The sequence below is a fragment of the Oncorhynchus mykiss genome, chromosome 6 (genome assembly GCF_057628025.1).
Source record: "Oncorhynchus mykiss isolate SJ-2025 chromosome 6, ASM5762802v1, whole genome shotgun sequence".
NCBI lineage: Eukaryota > Metazoa > Chordata > Actinopteri > Salmoniformes > Salmonidae > Oncorhynchus > Oncorhynchus mykiss.
In genome coordinates, this window is record NC_143027.1 from 20,447,945 (window position 1) to 20,465,941 (window position 17,997).

General features: G+C 42.7%; 1 protein-coding gene across 1 annotated transcript; it reads left to right on the top strand.

Moving 5' to 3' along the window:
• The first annotated feature begins 12,638 nt into the window (after positions 1–12,638).
• On the top strand, positions 12,639–15,083 carry LOC110525424 (T-cell acute lymphocytic leukemia protein 2-like). Its single transcript, XM_021605519.3, has 2 exons — positions 12,639–12,792; positions 13,418–15,083. Exon 2 carries the CDS (start codon positions 13,430–13,432, stop codon positions 13,766–13,768), a length of 339 nt encoding a protein of 112 aa, XP_021461194.1. The 5' UTR covers positions 12,639–12,792; positions 13,418–13,429; the 3' UTR covers positions 13,769–15,083.
• The last annotated feature ends 2,914 nt before the right edge of the window (positions 15,084–17,997 follow it).

A 17,997-nucleotide genomic window follows, 5' to 3' on the forward strand; every position in this document is an offset into this window, starting at 1 on the left:
AGCACGGCCAGGTGGACTGGGGACAGCAAGGAGTCATCATGCCAAGTAGTCCTGAGGCATGGTCCTAGGGCTCAGTTCCTCCAAGAGAGAGAGAAAGAAAGAAAGAAAGAAAGAAAGAAAGAAAGAAAGAAAGAAAGAAAGAAAGAAAGAAAGAAAGAAAGAAAGAAAGAAAGGAAGAGAGGAAGAGAGAAAGAGAGAAAAGGTGAGAAAGAGAGAGAGAATTAGAGAGAGCATACTTAAATTTACACAGGACACCAGATAAGACAGGACAAACACTCCAGATATAACAGACTGACCCTAGCCCCCCGACACATAAACTACTGCAGCATAAATACTGGAGACTGAGACAGGAGGGGTCGAGAGACACTGTGGCCCCGTCCCATGATACCCCCGGACAGGGCCAAACAGGCAGGATATAACCCCACCCACTTTGCCAAAGCACAGCCCCCACACCACTAGAGGGTTATCTTCAACCATCAACTTACCATCCTGAGACAAGGCCGAGTATAGCCCACAAAGATCTGCACCACGGCGCAACCCAAGACAGGAAGATCACGTCAGTGACTCAACCCAATCAAGTGATGCTCCCCTCATAGGGACGGCATGGAAGAGCACCAGTAAGCCAGTAACTCAGCCCCTGTAATAGGGTTATAGGCAGAGAATCCCAATGGAAAGAGGGGAACCGGCCAGGCAGAGACAGCAAGGGCGGTTCGTTTCTCCAGTGCCTTTCCGTTCAACTTCACACTCCTGGGCCAGACTACACTCAATCATAGGACCTACTGAAGAGATAAGTATTCAATAAAGACTTAACGGTTGAGAACGAGTCTGTGTTTCTCACATGGATAGGCAGACCATTCCATGAAAATTGAGCTCTATAGGAGAAAGCCCTGCCTCCAGCTGTTTGCTTAGAAATTCTAAGGACAGTAAGGAGGCCTGTGTCTTGTGACCGTAGCGTACATGTAGGTATGTACGGCAGGATTAAATCAGAGAGATAGGTAGGAGCAAGCCCATGTAATGCTTTGTAGGTTAGCAGTAAAACCTTGAAATCAGTCCTTGCCTTAACAGGAAGCCAGTGTAGGGAGGCTAGCACTGGAGTAATATTATCAATTTTTTTGGTTATAGTCAAGATTCTAGCAGGCGTGTTTAGCACTAACAGAAGTTTATTTAGTGCTTTATTCAGGTAACCTGAAAGTAGAGCATTGCAGTAGTCTAACCTAGAAGTGACAAAAGCATGGATACATTTTTCTGCATCCGTTTTGGACAGAAAGTTTCTGGTTTTTGCAATGTTACGTTCGTCAAAAGAGAGATCAGGGTCCAGAGTAACTCCATGGTCCTTCACAGTTTTATTTGAGACGACTGTACAACCATCAAGATTAATTGTCAGATTCAACAGATCTCTTTGTTTCTTGGGACCTAGAACAAGGATCTCTGTTTTGTCCTAGGTTAAAAGTAGAACATTTGTCAGTCATCATTCAGGTAGGTCCTAGCCAGTCATCATTCAGGTAGGTCCTCCTAGTCAGTCAACCAGTCATCATTCAGGTAGGTCCTCCTAGTCAGTCATCATTCAGGTAGGTCCTCCAAGTCAGTCATCATTTTGATAGTTCCTCATAGTCAGTCATCATTCAGGTAGGTCCTAGCCAGTCATCATTCGACCAGTCATCATTCAGGTAAGTTCTCCTAGTCAGTCATCATTCAGGTAGGTCCTCCTTGTCAGTCATCATTCAGGTAGGTCCTCCTAGTCAATAATTTAGGTAGGTCCTCCTAGTAAGTCATCATTTTGGTAGGTCCTCCTAGTAAGTCATCATTCAGGTAGGTCCTCCTAGTCAGTCATCATTCAGGTAGGTCCTCTTAGTCAGTCAGCATTCAGGTAGTTCCTAGTCAGTCATCATTCAGGTAGGCCCTAGTCAGTCATCATTCAGGTAGGTCCTCCTAGTCATTCATCATTCAGGTATGTCTTCCTAGTCAGTCATCATTAAGGTAGGTCTTAGTCAGTCATATTTCAGGTGGACCCTAATCAGTCATCATTCTGGTATTCCTAGCAAGTCATCATTCAGGTAGGTCCTCCTAGTCAGTCATCTCTCAGGTAGGTCCTAGCCAGTCATCATTCAGGTAGGTCCTCCTAGCCAGTCATCATTCAGGTAGGTCCTCCTAGCCAGTCATCTTTCAGGTAGGTCCTAGCCAGTCATCATTCAGGTAGGTCATCCTAGTCAGTCTTCATTCAGGTAGGCCATAGTCAGTAATCATTTAGGTAGGCCATAGTCAATGATCAGTCAGGTAAGTCCTCCTAGCCAGTCATCGTTTAGGTAGGTCCTCATGGTCAGTCATCATTCAGGTAGCTTCTAGCCTGTCATCATTCAGGTAAGTCCTCATAATCAGTCATCATGCAGGTAGGTCCTCCTAGCCAGTCATCAGTGAGGTAGGTCCTCCTAGCCAGTCATCATTCAGGTAGGTCATAGTCACTCGTCTTTCAGGTAGGTCATAATCAGTCACAGTGAGGAGAGGGCCTTGCTCTGTTTGTCTTTAGAAGGATCTTATCCTTTGTCTAGTTGTGTCTAGGGTTGCAACATTACAAGAACTTTAAATAAATTCCATGGTTTTCCAGTTGAAGGATCCCAGAACCAGGAGGAAATAAGCAGGACATCCGGAACCCTCCAACCAGGATTTCTGGAAAACTAGGGAATTTATTGACAGTTCCCAGAATTTTGTAACCCTAGTTGTGTCCCAATAACTGCAGAAGGAGCTGTGCCAGGAGAGGGCCTGTGGGAGTATAGTGATGAGATTGACCACTCTCTCTGTGGTACAACTGCTGCTGACTCATCCTGCACTACCTGCAGGACTCAGGGTTAGTACTCATCACACACACACACACATTTCCCCCAGATGACATTTGAACCGTCCTTGTGGTTGTCTCGGTGGGTGTAGTTTGACCAGTGAGGGTTTCAACAACTTGTTGTTAGTCTACTCCTCTCTGGTTCTGTTTGGCTTCAAGAGTGAAGATCTGGATGTCAAGGTAACATACATTTCAGCTCTCTTCAAAATAAGTCTTTCAATTCACTTCAGATCTGGATGTCAAGGTAACATACATTTCAGCTCTCTTCAAAATAAGTCTTTCAATTCACTCTGATATGAAATGTTAACAAATGTTTTTTTTGCTGACCTACGTCTCTCAATACCAATTGCTGATTGTATCAGAAGTTGTGTACATTGCCAAATGGATCTGCCAGATAAGATGGCGCCGAAGAACAAGGCTGACATTTTACATATTCCTAACCAATTTTTTGTTTGTTTCTTTGCATTGTTTGTAACTTTTTTTTTTTTACGTATTTTGTACGTAATGTTGCTGCTACTGTCTCTTATGACTGAAAATAACTTCTGGGCATCATAACTGCGATTACTCACCACGGACTAGCAGAATGTCACGACTGCCGCCAAAGTAGGTCCCTCTCCTTGATCGGGCGGCATTGTGCGGTCGACGTCACCGGCTTTCTAGCCACCCCCGATCCACTTTTCATTTTCCATTTGTTCTGTCTTTGTCTTACACACCTGGATTCACTCAACCAATTACATGTTTATTATTTAACCCTCTGTTTCCCATGTTGTGTTTGTGAGTGATTGTTAATTGTAATTCGGTCCGTCTTTGTGGGCTTGTGATGTTACTTTGTATATTTGTCTTTTGAGTAAAGTACGTTGATTACTCATATCTGCTGCCCTGCGCCTGACTCTCTACACCAGCTACACACAGGACCCTTACACAGCATCCTTTTTTTCCTTTAACGAGTCCGACATGCCCAATGTGAATGATGTACTGCTTCCCCGGGAACAGGCCCAGATCCCCGTGATTTGCATGAAGAGAAGGCAGAGAAAAAGGGGCCAGAGGGCGGGCTGGCTTCTGAGAATTCATAGGCGATCGAATATAAACCCCCACTTCCTTCCATTCTGCTAGCAAACGTGTAATCTTTGGGAAATAAAATAGATGACCTACGCTGAAGAATAGATAATCAACGGGATATTCAAAACTGTAATATCTTGTGCTTCATGGAGTCGTGGCTGAACGATGACATTATCAGCATACTGGCTGGTTATACACTGTATCGGCAGGACAGAACAGCGACGTCAGGTAAGACAACGGGCGGCAGACTATGTATTTTTATAAATAACAGCTATAGTGCACGATATCTAAGGAAGTCTCGAGGTTTTGCTCGTCTGAGGTAGAGTATCTCATGATAAGCTGTAGACCACACTATCTACCTAGAAAGTTTTCATCTGTATTTTCCATAGCTGTCTACAGAGCACCACAGACTGATGCTGGCACTAAGATCGCACTGAATGACCTGGATTCCGCCATAAGCAAACAGGAAAACGCTCACCCAGAGGTGACGCTCCTAGTAGCCAGGGACCTTAATACAGGGAAACTTAAATCCATCTTACCAAATTTCTATCAGCATGTTAAATGTGCAACCAGAGGGAAAAAACTCTGGACCACCTTTACTTCGCACACAGAGACGTGTACAAAACTGTCCCTCGCTCTCCATTTGGCAAATCTGACCATAATTCTATCCTCCTGATTCCTGCTTACAAACATAAATTAAAGCAGGAAGCACCAGTGGCTCGATCAATAAAAAAGTGGTCAGATGAAGCAGATTCTAAGCTACAGGGCCGTTTTGCTAACACAGACTGGAATATGTTCCGGGATTCCTCCGATGGCATTGAGGAGTATACCATATCAGTCATTGGCTTCATCAATTAGTGCATCGATGGTGTCGTCCCCACAGTGACAGTACGTACATACCCCAACCAGAAGCCATGTATTACAGGCAACATCCGCACTGAACTCATCAATAAGCAAAGGGCCCTGGGACTAAACACCTCCCTCTGCAACTGGATCCTGGACTTCCTGACGGGCTTCCCCCAGGTGGTAAGGGTAGGTAACAACACATTCGCCATGCTGATCCTCAACACAGGGCCCCTCAGGGGTACGTGCTCAGTCCTCTCTTGTACTCCCTGTTCACTCATGACTGCACGGCCAGGCACGACTCCAACACCATCATTAAGTTTGCAGATGACACAACAGTTGTAGGCCTGATCACTGACAATGACGATGCAGCCTTTAGGGAGGAGGTCAGAGGTCAGAGACCTGGCCGTGTGGTGCCAGGACAACAACCTCTCCCTCAACGGGATCAAGACAAAGGAGATGATTGTGGACTACAGGAAAAGGAGGACTGAGCACGCCCCCATTCTCATTGATGGGGCTGCAGTGGAGCAGGTTGAGAGCATCAAGTTCCTTTGTGTCCACATCACCAACAAACTAACATGGTCCAAGCACACCAAGACAGTCTTGAAGAAGGCATGACAAAACCTATTCCCCCTCTGGAGACTGAAAAGATTTGGCATGGGTCCTCAGATCCTCAAAAGGTTCTACAGCTGCACCATCGAGAGCATGGTTACATCACTGCCTGGTATGGCAACTGCTCTGCCTCCGACCGCAAGGCACTACAGGGGGTAGTGCGTACGGCCCAGTACATCACTGGGGCCAAGCTTCCTGCCATCCAGGACCTCTATACCAGGCGGTGTCAGAGGAAGGTCCTAAACATTGTCAGAATCCAGCCACCCTAGTTAAGACTCCAGCCACCCTACTTAAGACTCCAGCCACCCTAGTCACAGACCATTCTCCCTGCTGCCGCACGGCAAGCGTTGCCGGAGCACAATGTCTAGGTCTAAGAGGCTTCTAAACAGCTTCTACCCCCAAGCCATAAGACTCCGGAGCATCTAATCAAATGGCCATTTGATGGCTATAAATAGCTATAGTTATCATCTATGCATAGTCACTTTAATAACTCTACATACATGTACATATTACTAACTAACCGGTGCCCCCGCACATTGACTCTGTACCGGTAGCCTCTTGTGTATGTCTCGCTATTGTTATTTTACTGCTGCTCTTTAATTACTTGTTACTTTTCTTTCTTATTCTTACTCATTTTTTTTAGCTGCATTGCTTGTTAGGGGCTCGTTAGCATTTCACTGTAAGGTCTAAATACCGGTAGCCTCCTGTGTATAGTCTCGCTATTGTTGGTTTCGACACATGTGACTAATACAATTTGATTTGATTTGTGTGCTAGACCCTCCGTTAAATTACGCATTTCTCGAGGTAGGAATACAGCAAAAAATATGATCAATGGCTCATTCGAGAGAAGACATCCTCCCGAGTTATGGCATCGGCCAGATTTTAAAACTGACATGTATGATAGATGTTTTCGGCAATCTTAAAGTCATATTCCTATTAGCTTCCAGTGTAGTGAGTGACTTTATCACGGTGCTACGTAATACCAGACGGATTTCTGCCTGCTGGAATGCCAATAACTCAGATAAACATGAAATTACCCAGGGAATCGATAGAACATCACTCCGAGATGCACAAAAACAATATAACATTCAAAATGGGTGAACCTTCCCTTTAATTTCATTATCTATTGTGTAATAGTAGCAGTGTCATCATTAAATTCATTACTGATGGAAGGATACAGGTTACACAGAGAGAATGAGTTGTCCCAGTGGATGGTTTGTGCGTGTGTATGTGCGTGTGTGTTTGCATGTGTATTTGCAAATGTATATTTGTATATGTGAGTGTGTATGTGCATGCATGTGTGTATATGTTTGTTTGTTAGGTTTCACCCCTTGCTCTCCCCCTGTCTTCCCCCCATGAACCCTCTAGCGGCTCAGCTGATGTTGAGGAGGAGCCCCTCTCGCGACTGGCTCCTGGGGACCTCCCTCTCCCAGCTGCAGGAGCTGCTCTCTGAGGTCCCTCACAAAGTCATCAAGGTGACCTGGCCAGTCACCTCTTCTCAATTTAGTGTCCTGGTCTTGTCATACACCTTGCCTTCACTGGGAAGACAATATGGGGTTGTATATTGTGTTCTGTTTCCATATACACTAGAGCAGCTACATCCTCTTCATTACGAAATTTGCCAACTTTGTTTATCAGTCAAACTCCGGTGGTGCTATATTGATAATACTTGCAGTAATATCTTGTTTTTATTCCAGCTCTTCAGTGACACCAGGTCTCTGTACAAGCTGACTGCAGCAGCCTCCTCTCCAGAGTCTCACACTGAGTCCACTCATCAGAAAGACCACAGTAGCTCCACCGACCCTTGTGCCACAGCAGAGACAACCAACACCCACACACCGCGACCCACACACACACTGCGATGAGAACCATTCAAGCCTATCCCCAACAGCTGCCTCGCTGGCTCCCCCAGTGCTGAGAGTTTAGCTAGGAGTTTATATGAAGAGAGCTCTCTCATTACCAAGGAGGACAGTGCAGACTTCCAGGTAGACTTGAGTCAGGCCCCTTTCCAGCACACCTGGAGCCACAACCCATGGGAGACAGATGAGGTGAAATTTGTAGGCTGGAATGCAGGAGGACGAGGAGAGGAGTGGACATCCAGAGCATCCCTACACCAGGAGCCCCGTGGCTCCCCCAGAGACTACACGCCAGAGAACCCTGTTCAGACAGACCCCTTGTTATCATTCAGCTACAGCACCAACACACAGAGACCAGCGTACTCCGACAACCAGATGTACTCGTTCTCTACAGTAGGCTACAGTAAACAGCAGCAGTACCCTGGTGGCAGCCGGGCCTCGCCTAGAGGAGCTCTGCCATGGGGGGCAGTAGCAGTGGCAGTGGCCCCTACAGCACAACTCAGGGGAGGGGTGACATGAGTGAGACACCGGACTATGGGACCAGTTACACGACGGGGATAGAGAGAAAGAGGAGAGCAGAGGCCCCAAAGATGAACAATGAGAGTAACATGTTAGACTGCTGATGAAGCAAGTTTGCATTTAAATATATTTTTTAGAGATCTCCTTTAGTGGTTTGGGAAAGTTCCAGTATAGCCTCTAGTGTGGAAATTATATCATTATTGAGGTAAATGTGAGCAATTACGAGATTATATTGTTCTGTTTTCATGTATTCTTTTCAGTTTTAAAGGCCATTGAAGAGGGGAAAGCTTAGTTATGAGAAGGTGTTAGGCTGAAGGGATGGACAGATGAGACTAACCTTTTTCTAAAATGTCTCATATCTGTGAAATACTGAGATATTAAGATTTGCTTGAAAAGTGAACAGTACAATATAATCTCGTAATTGCTCACATTTCCCTGTCAGTCCCTTGCCCTGTCGACAACTACAGATATTTGGTATGTAAGAAATACATGCAGTATGCCATAGGTTCTTGAGTGTTTGAAAGACACTATTAAATGTTTAACTGTTGTTGGGAAAATATTTGTCAATTTATGTGTGTTAAGGTTTTTTAAAATAATTATTTTGTTAATATTTTTCTAAGAAGGATAAGACTAAATAGACGGTTTTGTTATATTTTGACTTCATATAAAACACATAATTCTAAATAAATAATTGTAAGTTATGCTAGGACAAATACTTTTTAAATTAAAGCCAATCTGAAATGTTGTCCATCTTTTGTAGCTTTTGCCAGAATGTGTTAGGAATTGTATCAGACAGGATTAATATTTCTGAACTCAAATGAATGAATGACAGTAATTTCCATGAATTCAAATGTTCACTTAGTGCATATCTTCTTCCAACTAGTCCAGCGGTGTCAAACTCATTCCTTTTTCCCCGGGGGCCACGTTCGGTCTTCAACGAGGTCCAGAGGGCCACACTTAAACTGTGTTATAATTCCCGCCTATCAAAAAAATATTTCTTTGAAATTATGATCCTCGCTGACTGTCTAACTTTCATTTCGGTGATCATTAGAGAGTCAGACACAGTCTAGAACAGGGATCAGCAACTATTCAGCCACGGGACAATTTATTTTCTTGAGTGGATGGTCGGGGGCGGAACATCATTTCAAATAATTTGTAGACTGCAAATTGACCACAAGAATCCCAAACAGATATATTATTTATGCGTGGGAAAACTTGGTAACAGATTTCCAATTGGATCTGATTTCCTGGTGTTTAAACGATCTTATATACAACAATTAACATTTTAAATAAACAAATAAAACCACCTGCGGTCTGCAATGCTGGTGAAGCCAGGTGTAGAAACTGTATTAATGTAGTTCCATTGTCATTTATACACAGTTTCGATTTGGTGTTAGTCATATTAAGTATATTGAGTTTTAAATATATATATTTTTTTACTCAAACCTCACGCTGGCCCTATTGGACCCTGCCGGTACGTTTAACACCCCCTGGTCTAGTCTAATGCTATCATCCTGTGACCTTCATGTAGCAGTCCTGTTTCTCCATGTTAGTGTGTCTGTGCTGTGTGAGAAACAGCAGGTGGACTGAACATCAGGACTGCAGTAAAAGCTCCATTCACAATCATGGCCACTGTGTTTACCAACAATGAGGGACATTTCCCTAAGACTATAGTGGTCCCAAATACCTCAGTTACAACTTCTAAAAAGGCTCTATTACGTAGTCCTACCGACACTGCATTCCAATGCAGAATGGGTGCTGAGAGAAACGTTTCGCAGGGTTAGAGCGAGAATGCCGAAAATAAATATTACATACGAATAAATATTTAGACTTAAAAAATAACGTTTGGTTTTGATATCTTAAACATTTGGAAGATGTGAGTGAAGTAACCAATGGTAAAGCAAAACATGCTTTGTTTTTGCTTTTGCTGGGAATTCAGGTTGATTTGGATTGTCCCTGCAATGAAAAGAAGTATACCTTTTACTCTGTAATTGACCTGCAATTTAGTCCTTGATACATCAATAATTTTACAGTCTAAAATGTGTCTGTTTACGAGCAAGGGTAGATGGAAAAACCCAGATACATTATTATTAACGAATACAACATTTTACATAGAACACTCTCAATATTTCATAATCAAAATGTAAAAAATGTATGGAGGTTTTATTTTTCCAGCTAAAACGGATAGTCTCCCTCCATTTCAGAGCTCAAAAGGTCGTTTTTCATTTAGCGCAGCAATCCCCTTATCACAGTCTATCAGAGTGTGGAGAGAGTGCCTATCTTCACGAGCCAGCAGTCTGAAGCTTTCTCCCGCAGGAATTAGCCTCAGACAAGGAGCCCCCCAGGGCATAGATTCCTGCCAGCAGCAAACCTACTATGTCCATAAGCTAACACAATGACACACACGCACACACACCATAAATAACCACCTAGCTAACCTTTTGTTTCGGTTATATGTCTCCTGCCACATTGCCTTAACAACAAGCCTAACAAAAGAGCCAAAAGGGTGTGTTTTTAATGGCAGGCGAAACAAAAGCTGAGTGAGAAAATTGTTAAAAAAGTCCAACACGTGGTGGCTAAATCAACATCTGTGTAATGGTCCAGTAATTGGTCCTGCCTGCCATACTTTAGCCCTTGAGTGAATAGCAGACATATTGTGAACAGGCTGTTCAAACCCAACCTTTAGAGCAGAATTATTTCCTTACCACTGCTTCAAAGGTCAGGCTACTACTGTTATTTTTTATATCACTCTGTTCAACTAGATTCAATACTTTGATTGGACAAGCTCTCGATGGGGACATCAGTTGAAAAGAGATGTACCTTTGTAATTGTAGACTCTGCATAGTTGTTTCTTTAGCTACACAGATGTTTTTATAATGTTGACAGCACTACAGTATGGCTCTCTTACTTCATTTGCTGTACTGACTAATGTATTTTTCCTCACTTCTCCATAGGTTCTTTATGTTGTTGTTTTCGTCAGGGTTGTCGAGCTGCTCGGCTCTATGCCCCCACACACTACCCTCTGTGACAGGAAAAACCAAGTTCAAAACGATCTGGCCCTGCTGAATGCGGCCCTGGTGTGTGTATGAGAAGGGGATGGAGGGACAGGCTGGCTGGCTGAAGGGGCCTGCTGCCTGCTGTGAGTGTGTCTGCAGACCTGAGGCCAAGTAGAGTGCAGAGAGCAGGGGAGTGGGGACCCACCACTGCAGGTGCAGCCCCTTGGAAGTGCAGCAAGGCCCATGAATGGCAGCAATTCAGGGCCAGCCCCATTGGGCCTGTTCTCCAGGACCCAGCGCTAATCCCAGGCCCTAATCGGATTATGTAAATTTCTACTCCACACAGAGATACTTTTATGGAAAGCTGCATCTTTGAAAAAACACTTGAAGGATGTAAAAAGAACAGTAGCAATTGGTTAAACTAGACATCGTTAAATAAAAAAACATCTGAAACTGAGGTTGAAAGTGGGAGGCAGAGAGAGGGGATATGGAAGAGGAGTGGCGAGGAAGAATGGTTTTAGAGAGATGGTTTGGCATGCGCTCATGCTTGTGACCCAGGGAAGGACTCTACTTTCACCCGCCTGGCTCGTTCCCCATGCTCCCTTTTGTAATTTATGTGTGGCCCCTGGAATGGATCAACAAGATTACCATAGTCATAACAAAACCCACATTGTTAAACTGTCAATCTGGATATGGTATTTCTGGCCCAATCAGAGTGAATTAAATGGCAGCAGGACTGGCGATATCAAAGTTTTACTGAACTGGCTACCCATTGTTGATGTTTAACCAACCGTAACAAGTGTCCAGAATTGTAAGGGTAGGATCAGGCAGGGAAACATCTCAGTTTCATCTCAATAGGAATTTATTTGTAAGTGTAAATGTAACCTTTAATAGTCACGTTGTGTGTTAAAATTATTAATAATTTAATGAAATGACCAGGTTTGCAAAGTTAGGTTATATTATTGGAAACTTTCAGAGTTTACCAGTTAACTACCAGAATGTTGGTATCTTTCAAGGATTTTATATAATCTATCACAAGACATCTAATGGCACTTTTGTGTACCTCAGATTATCACAGGTGTCTGTAATTATCTATTGTCCTCTGTGTGGCCTTATCACATGTAAAATATATGAAATAATTGAATAAGATGATTTTAAAATAGAAAATAGAATGAGAAAGCTGTGAACATCCTAAATATAAACCATCAATTTAGTGAATGCTAAGTTTTCAGCATGAAATATGCTTTCCATTTTTTTTACACCGTTTTATTCATTTTACTATATCAATATGTGTTTGTTGTCAATGTTTTGGTGTAGGACTGGTGGCAGTTGTGAAAAATGTAAATCATTGGAAGAGTTTCTTTTTTAAAAATGGCATTGATGATTTGATGCTTTGTCATTAATTAGGCTATTTTCTCTTGAACCATATGGTCTATCTAATAGAAACTCATATAAAAAATTAATACTATATATCGATATCTTTTTTTTTAAATGATTCAAGTACAAATTACCAAAGTTACGATTGATTGCCATAGATTTTCTGTTGATTACCAAAATTACTGAAGATTCTGGTAGCTTTGGTAAATTACCGGTAGCTTTGCAACCCTAGAAATGACTCAACAAAAAGTTGTGGATGATATGAAAGCAAAGTTTCCAAATACTCTTTCAAATTGTTAAACATTATTGTATGATATTATGTATTTGTATGTTTACCCCTAACCTCATTTTTCTAACCCATTGGTCATCTATTTGTTTACAGACAGAATAGAACATCCAACACAGCGGTCTGTGACTGGAAACATCTCTCTTGAGTTGAACACCTCACACAATGCAGCAGACTGAAGGAGAGGCTCAACGACAGCACACGTCACACAATAGGGGCTCACTCTGCTATAAAATGTGAGAAGCGTGCGCTAGCCTTTCCCCTCTCTCCATCCCTCCCTCTCACACACAGTCATCAGAGAGTATGAGAAGGCTGGACTGACTGGACGGACTATACACAGGACTTGGTTACTGCAGCTGGAATAGACACTTCTACTACCTGATACCTCTGTCTGCACGCTAAAGCACTTAACAGGTGAGATCACGGACAATAAGTGGATTCGTTTTTTTTCCTCTGTTGAATTTCATGTTGTGGAATTGTTGGAGTAAGGAACTGGTGGAATTACAATTCTCATGAAATGTTAAGAAACCTAATTGTTGTTAAGATAAAATAAATGATTATCAGTTTGTATTCATGCGTGTACCATATTAGAAATAGATAGTTCTTCAATACAGCCAAAGTGTAATTACTTGTATGTACGCTAATAATGCCGTAACACAATAGCACAAGCATCCTCTATGCATTGACTGAAGGTCAGACATTTTCCACAAACATCTATTTTCATTATGGTATTTTTCATCTTCTAAAGATGAAACTGAATTCCAATGTCAAATGCATTCTATTTGTCATACTTCAACTATATTTTACATCTATTACTTTCCATTACAGTGTGAATGCGTCATATTTCAGTTATCGTTGAGATTTAGATTCTCTGGTGCCACATTTTATGTGATACCACCATATAGTGTTTCTGTCTAGGGTCTGCGCCAGAAATGGCACCCTACTGAACAACACCTGCCTTCTATTAGAACAGCCTCATGGGAGTTTGAATTGTGTGTACATTTCTCTCTAAAACACTCTCCTCTTCTCCTCCCTCCAGGAGAGCCGCACCATGACCAGAAAGGTGTTCACCAACACACGGGAGCGCTGGCGGCAGCACAACGTCAACACTGCCTTCGCTGAGCTCCGCAAGCTCATCCCCACCCACCCACCAGAGAAGAAGCTGAGCAAGAACGAGATCCTGCGGCTGGCAATGCGTTACATCAACTTCCTGGTGCAGCTGCTGGAGAGCCAGAGTGGCCAGCCTGTCTCACACTCCCCCACAGCCCTGCTCACCTTCCTCAGGGGCAACGTGGAACGTCTCCACTCCTCCTCCCAGACCTGGGGCCTGGCCAGCGACACTGACGCCCTCTCCCCTGGATCAAGCTGTGACAGCACTGAGGCCTGGTAGTGTGCCTGCTGCAGTTTCCTCTGAAGGGTGATCATCTACAACTCCCTGGGTGAAACGGTCTGTCACAAGGCCCCCATTCATAGACTCCATTTTGGTTCTGTGACACTTGAGGAGTACAGTGTTGGTTGTGATGGCAAGCAGACGATATTTGTGGATGATGCCCTTCCTGCTGAATTAAATCAACTCTTGATGTTGACATTATGACACGGGAGGATGGGAGCCTTGTGAAATGTAATCTGTAATCTGCATGGATGTAGCTTGGATGTATTCCCCCCTTCATGTCAGACATGTATTTTTATCTTGTCGGTGGGGAAAGATGTCCACATCAACAACAAAAAATGTTTTGAAATAAGAAATAAGGATGCATTAAGGCCATAAAGGATCATTTAAGGGAATTTATTTGGGAAAGACATTTCAGGAAAGATAAAGTCTTGTCCAATTCACCAAGGACTGCAATCTAATTACAAAATGCAAAGGGCACTTTCTTTTGTTCAATTGACGATTTTATGATGAGACTGATTATGACCTTGCTTATTTGCAAATCAATCATTATTATCAAAATCCTGCAATATGACCACATTCATTGATTGACACATTGCTGTTATACGCATTAATTGTAACGGTTCTCTAGTGGTGAAGGAGAGGCGGACCAAAATGCAGCGTGGTTTCTTTGATTCATGTTTAATAACAACAGATAAACATGAACACTACAAAACAATGAACGTGGAAAACCAAAAACAGCCCTATCTGTTGCAAAACACAGAGACAGGAACAATCACCCACAAACACACAGTGAAACCCAGGCTACCTAAGTATGATTCTCAATCAGAGACAACACCTGCCTCTGATTGAGAACCATACTAGGCCGAAACATAGAAATACCCCAAAACATAGAAAAACAAACATAGACTGCCCACCCAACTCACGCCCTGACCATACTAAATAAATACAAAACAAAGGAAATAAAGGTCAGAACGTGACATTAATTGACTATTTATTGGGACGACAGGATTGAGCTGCATGATAACACAACTGACAATCCTCTGAAATATGTTCCAATTGTAGGACTGTATTGTGTGAACAGATAACAGGAATAGTTTTTGTTGTCTGTCCATTCAAGTATTTATTCATCTGGCTCTTTTTGTACAATAAGCATGTCATGTAACCAAAGATTATTATTTAACCATCATTTGTCAAGGCTATTGTGATTATTTATTTTTTGTAAACTATGTTGGTTAGTATTAAGTTGTGAATATCTTATTTATTATAACTATTTAATAATGGTTTGTTAATAAAAAATATTTATCAAAAGTAAGTACACATTAAGTACCATCCTCTTATTGTAAATAACCCTGGTATTCCATTGACACCATGCAACCATTTGTACTAATTTATCAAACACCTCAAAGTGCCGAGCCAGGAATTCAACAGTGCAGCTGCTCCCTATGTGTTTGTACTGGTCCATTCTGGACCCTCTGGTCTACTAATGCCCTTGTTTCCTCTCAATGGGGCCAGTGATGGCCACGCCTCTGATTGTCCTCTACAAACCCTCTGACCACTGTGTGGACACGGAGACAACCCCTAACCTCTAAACCCTTATCTAGTGTCCGAGGGCAGAGAGAGGGGAAGAGAAAACAGACAACTTAACTTGTGACCTGCAATCACACAGGTCAACATGTAGTCAAACCCTGATCACTGACCCAACAGGCAGATACAGCGCTGCTAGTCCTGAGGGGCTCCTACGGGCTCTTGAATGGAGTGTTTTTATCCCCTTTCTGTGACAAAATGTCAATGAAGTCAGATGCCAGTGTAGTTTACACAGGCCATTTCTGTGTCCAATAACGTTTGAATTGGAATATGTCATTATTTGGATATTTGCCCTAGGTATGGATATGCACATATTAGATTAAACTTGAATTACTGAATTTGCCTCTAGGCTCTAATCATGGATTATTATGTAAGAACTGTGAAATTAGATTTAGAGAAATGCATAACCTTACAACACAATAAACATGTTTTGAGAAAAAGTGCCATCTGTTAAATACACAAATTAACAGATCCATTTTGTCAAGTACCAGTAAGTACCAGTACCAATAAGTACCAGCAAGGTTCGATCCTAGGCCCCACGCTCTTCTCAATTTACATCAACAACATAGCTCAGGCAGTAGGAAGCTGTCACGCTGGTATAAAGGATTTTGGAGACAGGCGCAGGAATACACAATAGGGGTTTTTAATACACTCAAAACAAACACGTATACAAAAACACTGGGCTGTACCCAAACAAAAGAGCGAGGGTAAACCTCATTGACCGATACGGGACGATACCCGTAATACACAATATATATAGCACGCAGCATAACAGCTGGACCAACGCATAGGTACTCACACCACCAACAGACATGGGAACAATAACCGACAAAGACAGAGGGCACATATATAACATACTAATCAGGGGAAATGGGAACCAGGAGTGTGTAAGCAGACAAGACAGTTCGGGGTTGATGATAATGAATCCCGTTCAGTGAAGCCTAGAAAGCCGGTGACGTAAACCTCAGGAACTGGTGAACAGAATGAGCATCAGTATCGGGGGGATCCATAACAGAAGCTCTCTCATCCATTTATATGCAGATGATACAGTCTTATACTCAGCTGGCCACTCGGATTTTGTGTTAAATGCTCTACAACAAAACTTTCTTAGTGTACAACAACCTTTCTCTCCCCTTAACCTTGCTCTGAACATCTCCAAAACAAAGGTCATGTGGTTTGGTAAGAAGAATGCCCCTCTTCCCACAGGTGTGATTACTACCTCTGAGGGTTTAGAACTTGAGGTAGTCACCTCATACAAGTACTTGGAAGTATGGCGAGACGGTGCGCTGTCCTTCTCTCAGCACATGTCAAAGCTGCAGGCTTAAGTAACATCTAGACTCGGTTTCTTCTATCGTAATCGCTCCTCTTTCACCCCAGCTGCCAAACTAACCCTAATTCAGATGACCATCCTACCCATGCTAGATTAAGGAGACATAATTTATAGATCGGCAGGTAAGGGTGTTCTCGAGAGGCTAGATGTTCTTTACCATTCGGCCATCAGATTTGCCACCAATGCTCCTTATAGGACACATCACTGCACTCTATACTCCTCTGTAAACTGGTCATCTCTGTATACCTGTAAACTGGTCATCTCAAGACCCACTGGTTGATGCTTATTTATAAAACCCTCTTAGGCCTCACTCCCCCCTATCTAAGATATCTACTGCAGCCCTCATCCTCCACATACAACACCCGTTCTTCCAGTCACATTCTGTTAAAGGTCCCCAAAGCACACACATCCCTGGGTCGCTCCTCTTTTCAGTTTGCTGCAGCTAGCGACTGGAACAAGCTGCAAAAAACACTCAAACTGGACAGTTTTATCTCCATCTCTTCATTCAAAGACTCAATCATGGACACTCATACTGACAGTTATGGCTGCTTTGTGTGATGTATTGTTGTCTCTAATTTCTTGACTGTTGACTGTTGACTAATTTCTTTGTGCTGTTGACTGTGCCCAATAATGTTTGTACCATGTTTTGTGCTGCTACCATGTTGTGTTGCTACCATGTTGTTGTTCTGTTGTGTTGCTACCATGCTGTGTTGTCATGTGTTGCTGCCTTGCTATGTTGTTGTCTTTAGGTCTCTCTTTATGTAGTGTTGTCTCTCTTGCTGTGATGTGTGTTTTGTCCTATATTTATATTGTATATATATATATATTTTTTAATCCCAGGCCCCCGTCCCCACTGGAGGCCTTTTGGTAGGCCGTCATTGTAAATAAGAATTTGTTCTTAACTGAATTGCCTAGTTAAATAAAGTTCAAATAAAAAATAAAGTAAGTGCCCATTGTTACCTCCACATATTTTCCTATTAAATACAAAGAAAATATCAGTGAAAACAGTCATGTAAATTAAAGTGTCACCGATTGGTGAACAAATGTAAACAAAAACAAAACAGTTTCCTCGTTTCACCCTTGCATTGGCCCTGATGTCATCAACTAAGAAGACGATTATACCCCAAGGTCACACATCTAGAGCCCTAATCACCTAGCCTGCTTAAACCAGCCTGAATGCTGAGATCACCATTGTTTAACATTTAACCAGGCTACTAATCACCTATTGTCACTGTTTAAATCTGCCCCATGTCCTTTCCGTGCCAACAGGCTGCAACTACTGAGCTGAAGGGTAAACAGTGAGTTGGTGTAA

Coding starts and splice junctions, on each gene's coding strand:
- LOC110525424 (XM_021605519.3), top strand. CDS start 13,430: ATGACCAGAAAGGTGTTCACCAACACACGGGAGCGCTGGCGGCAGCAC.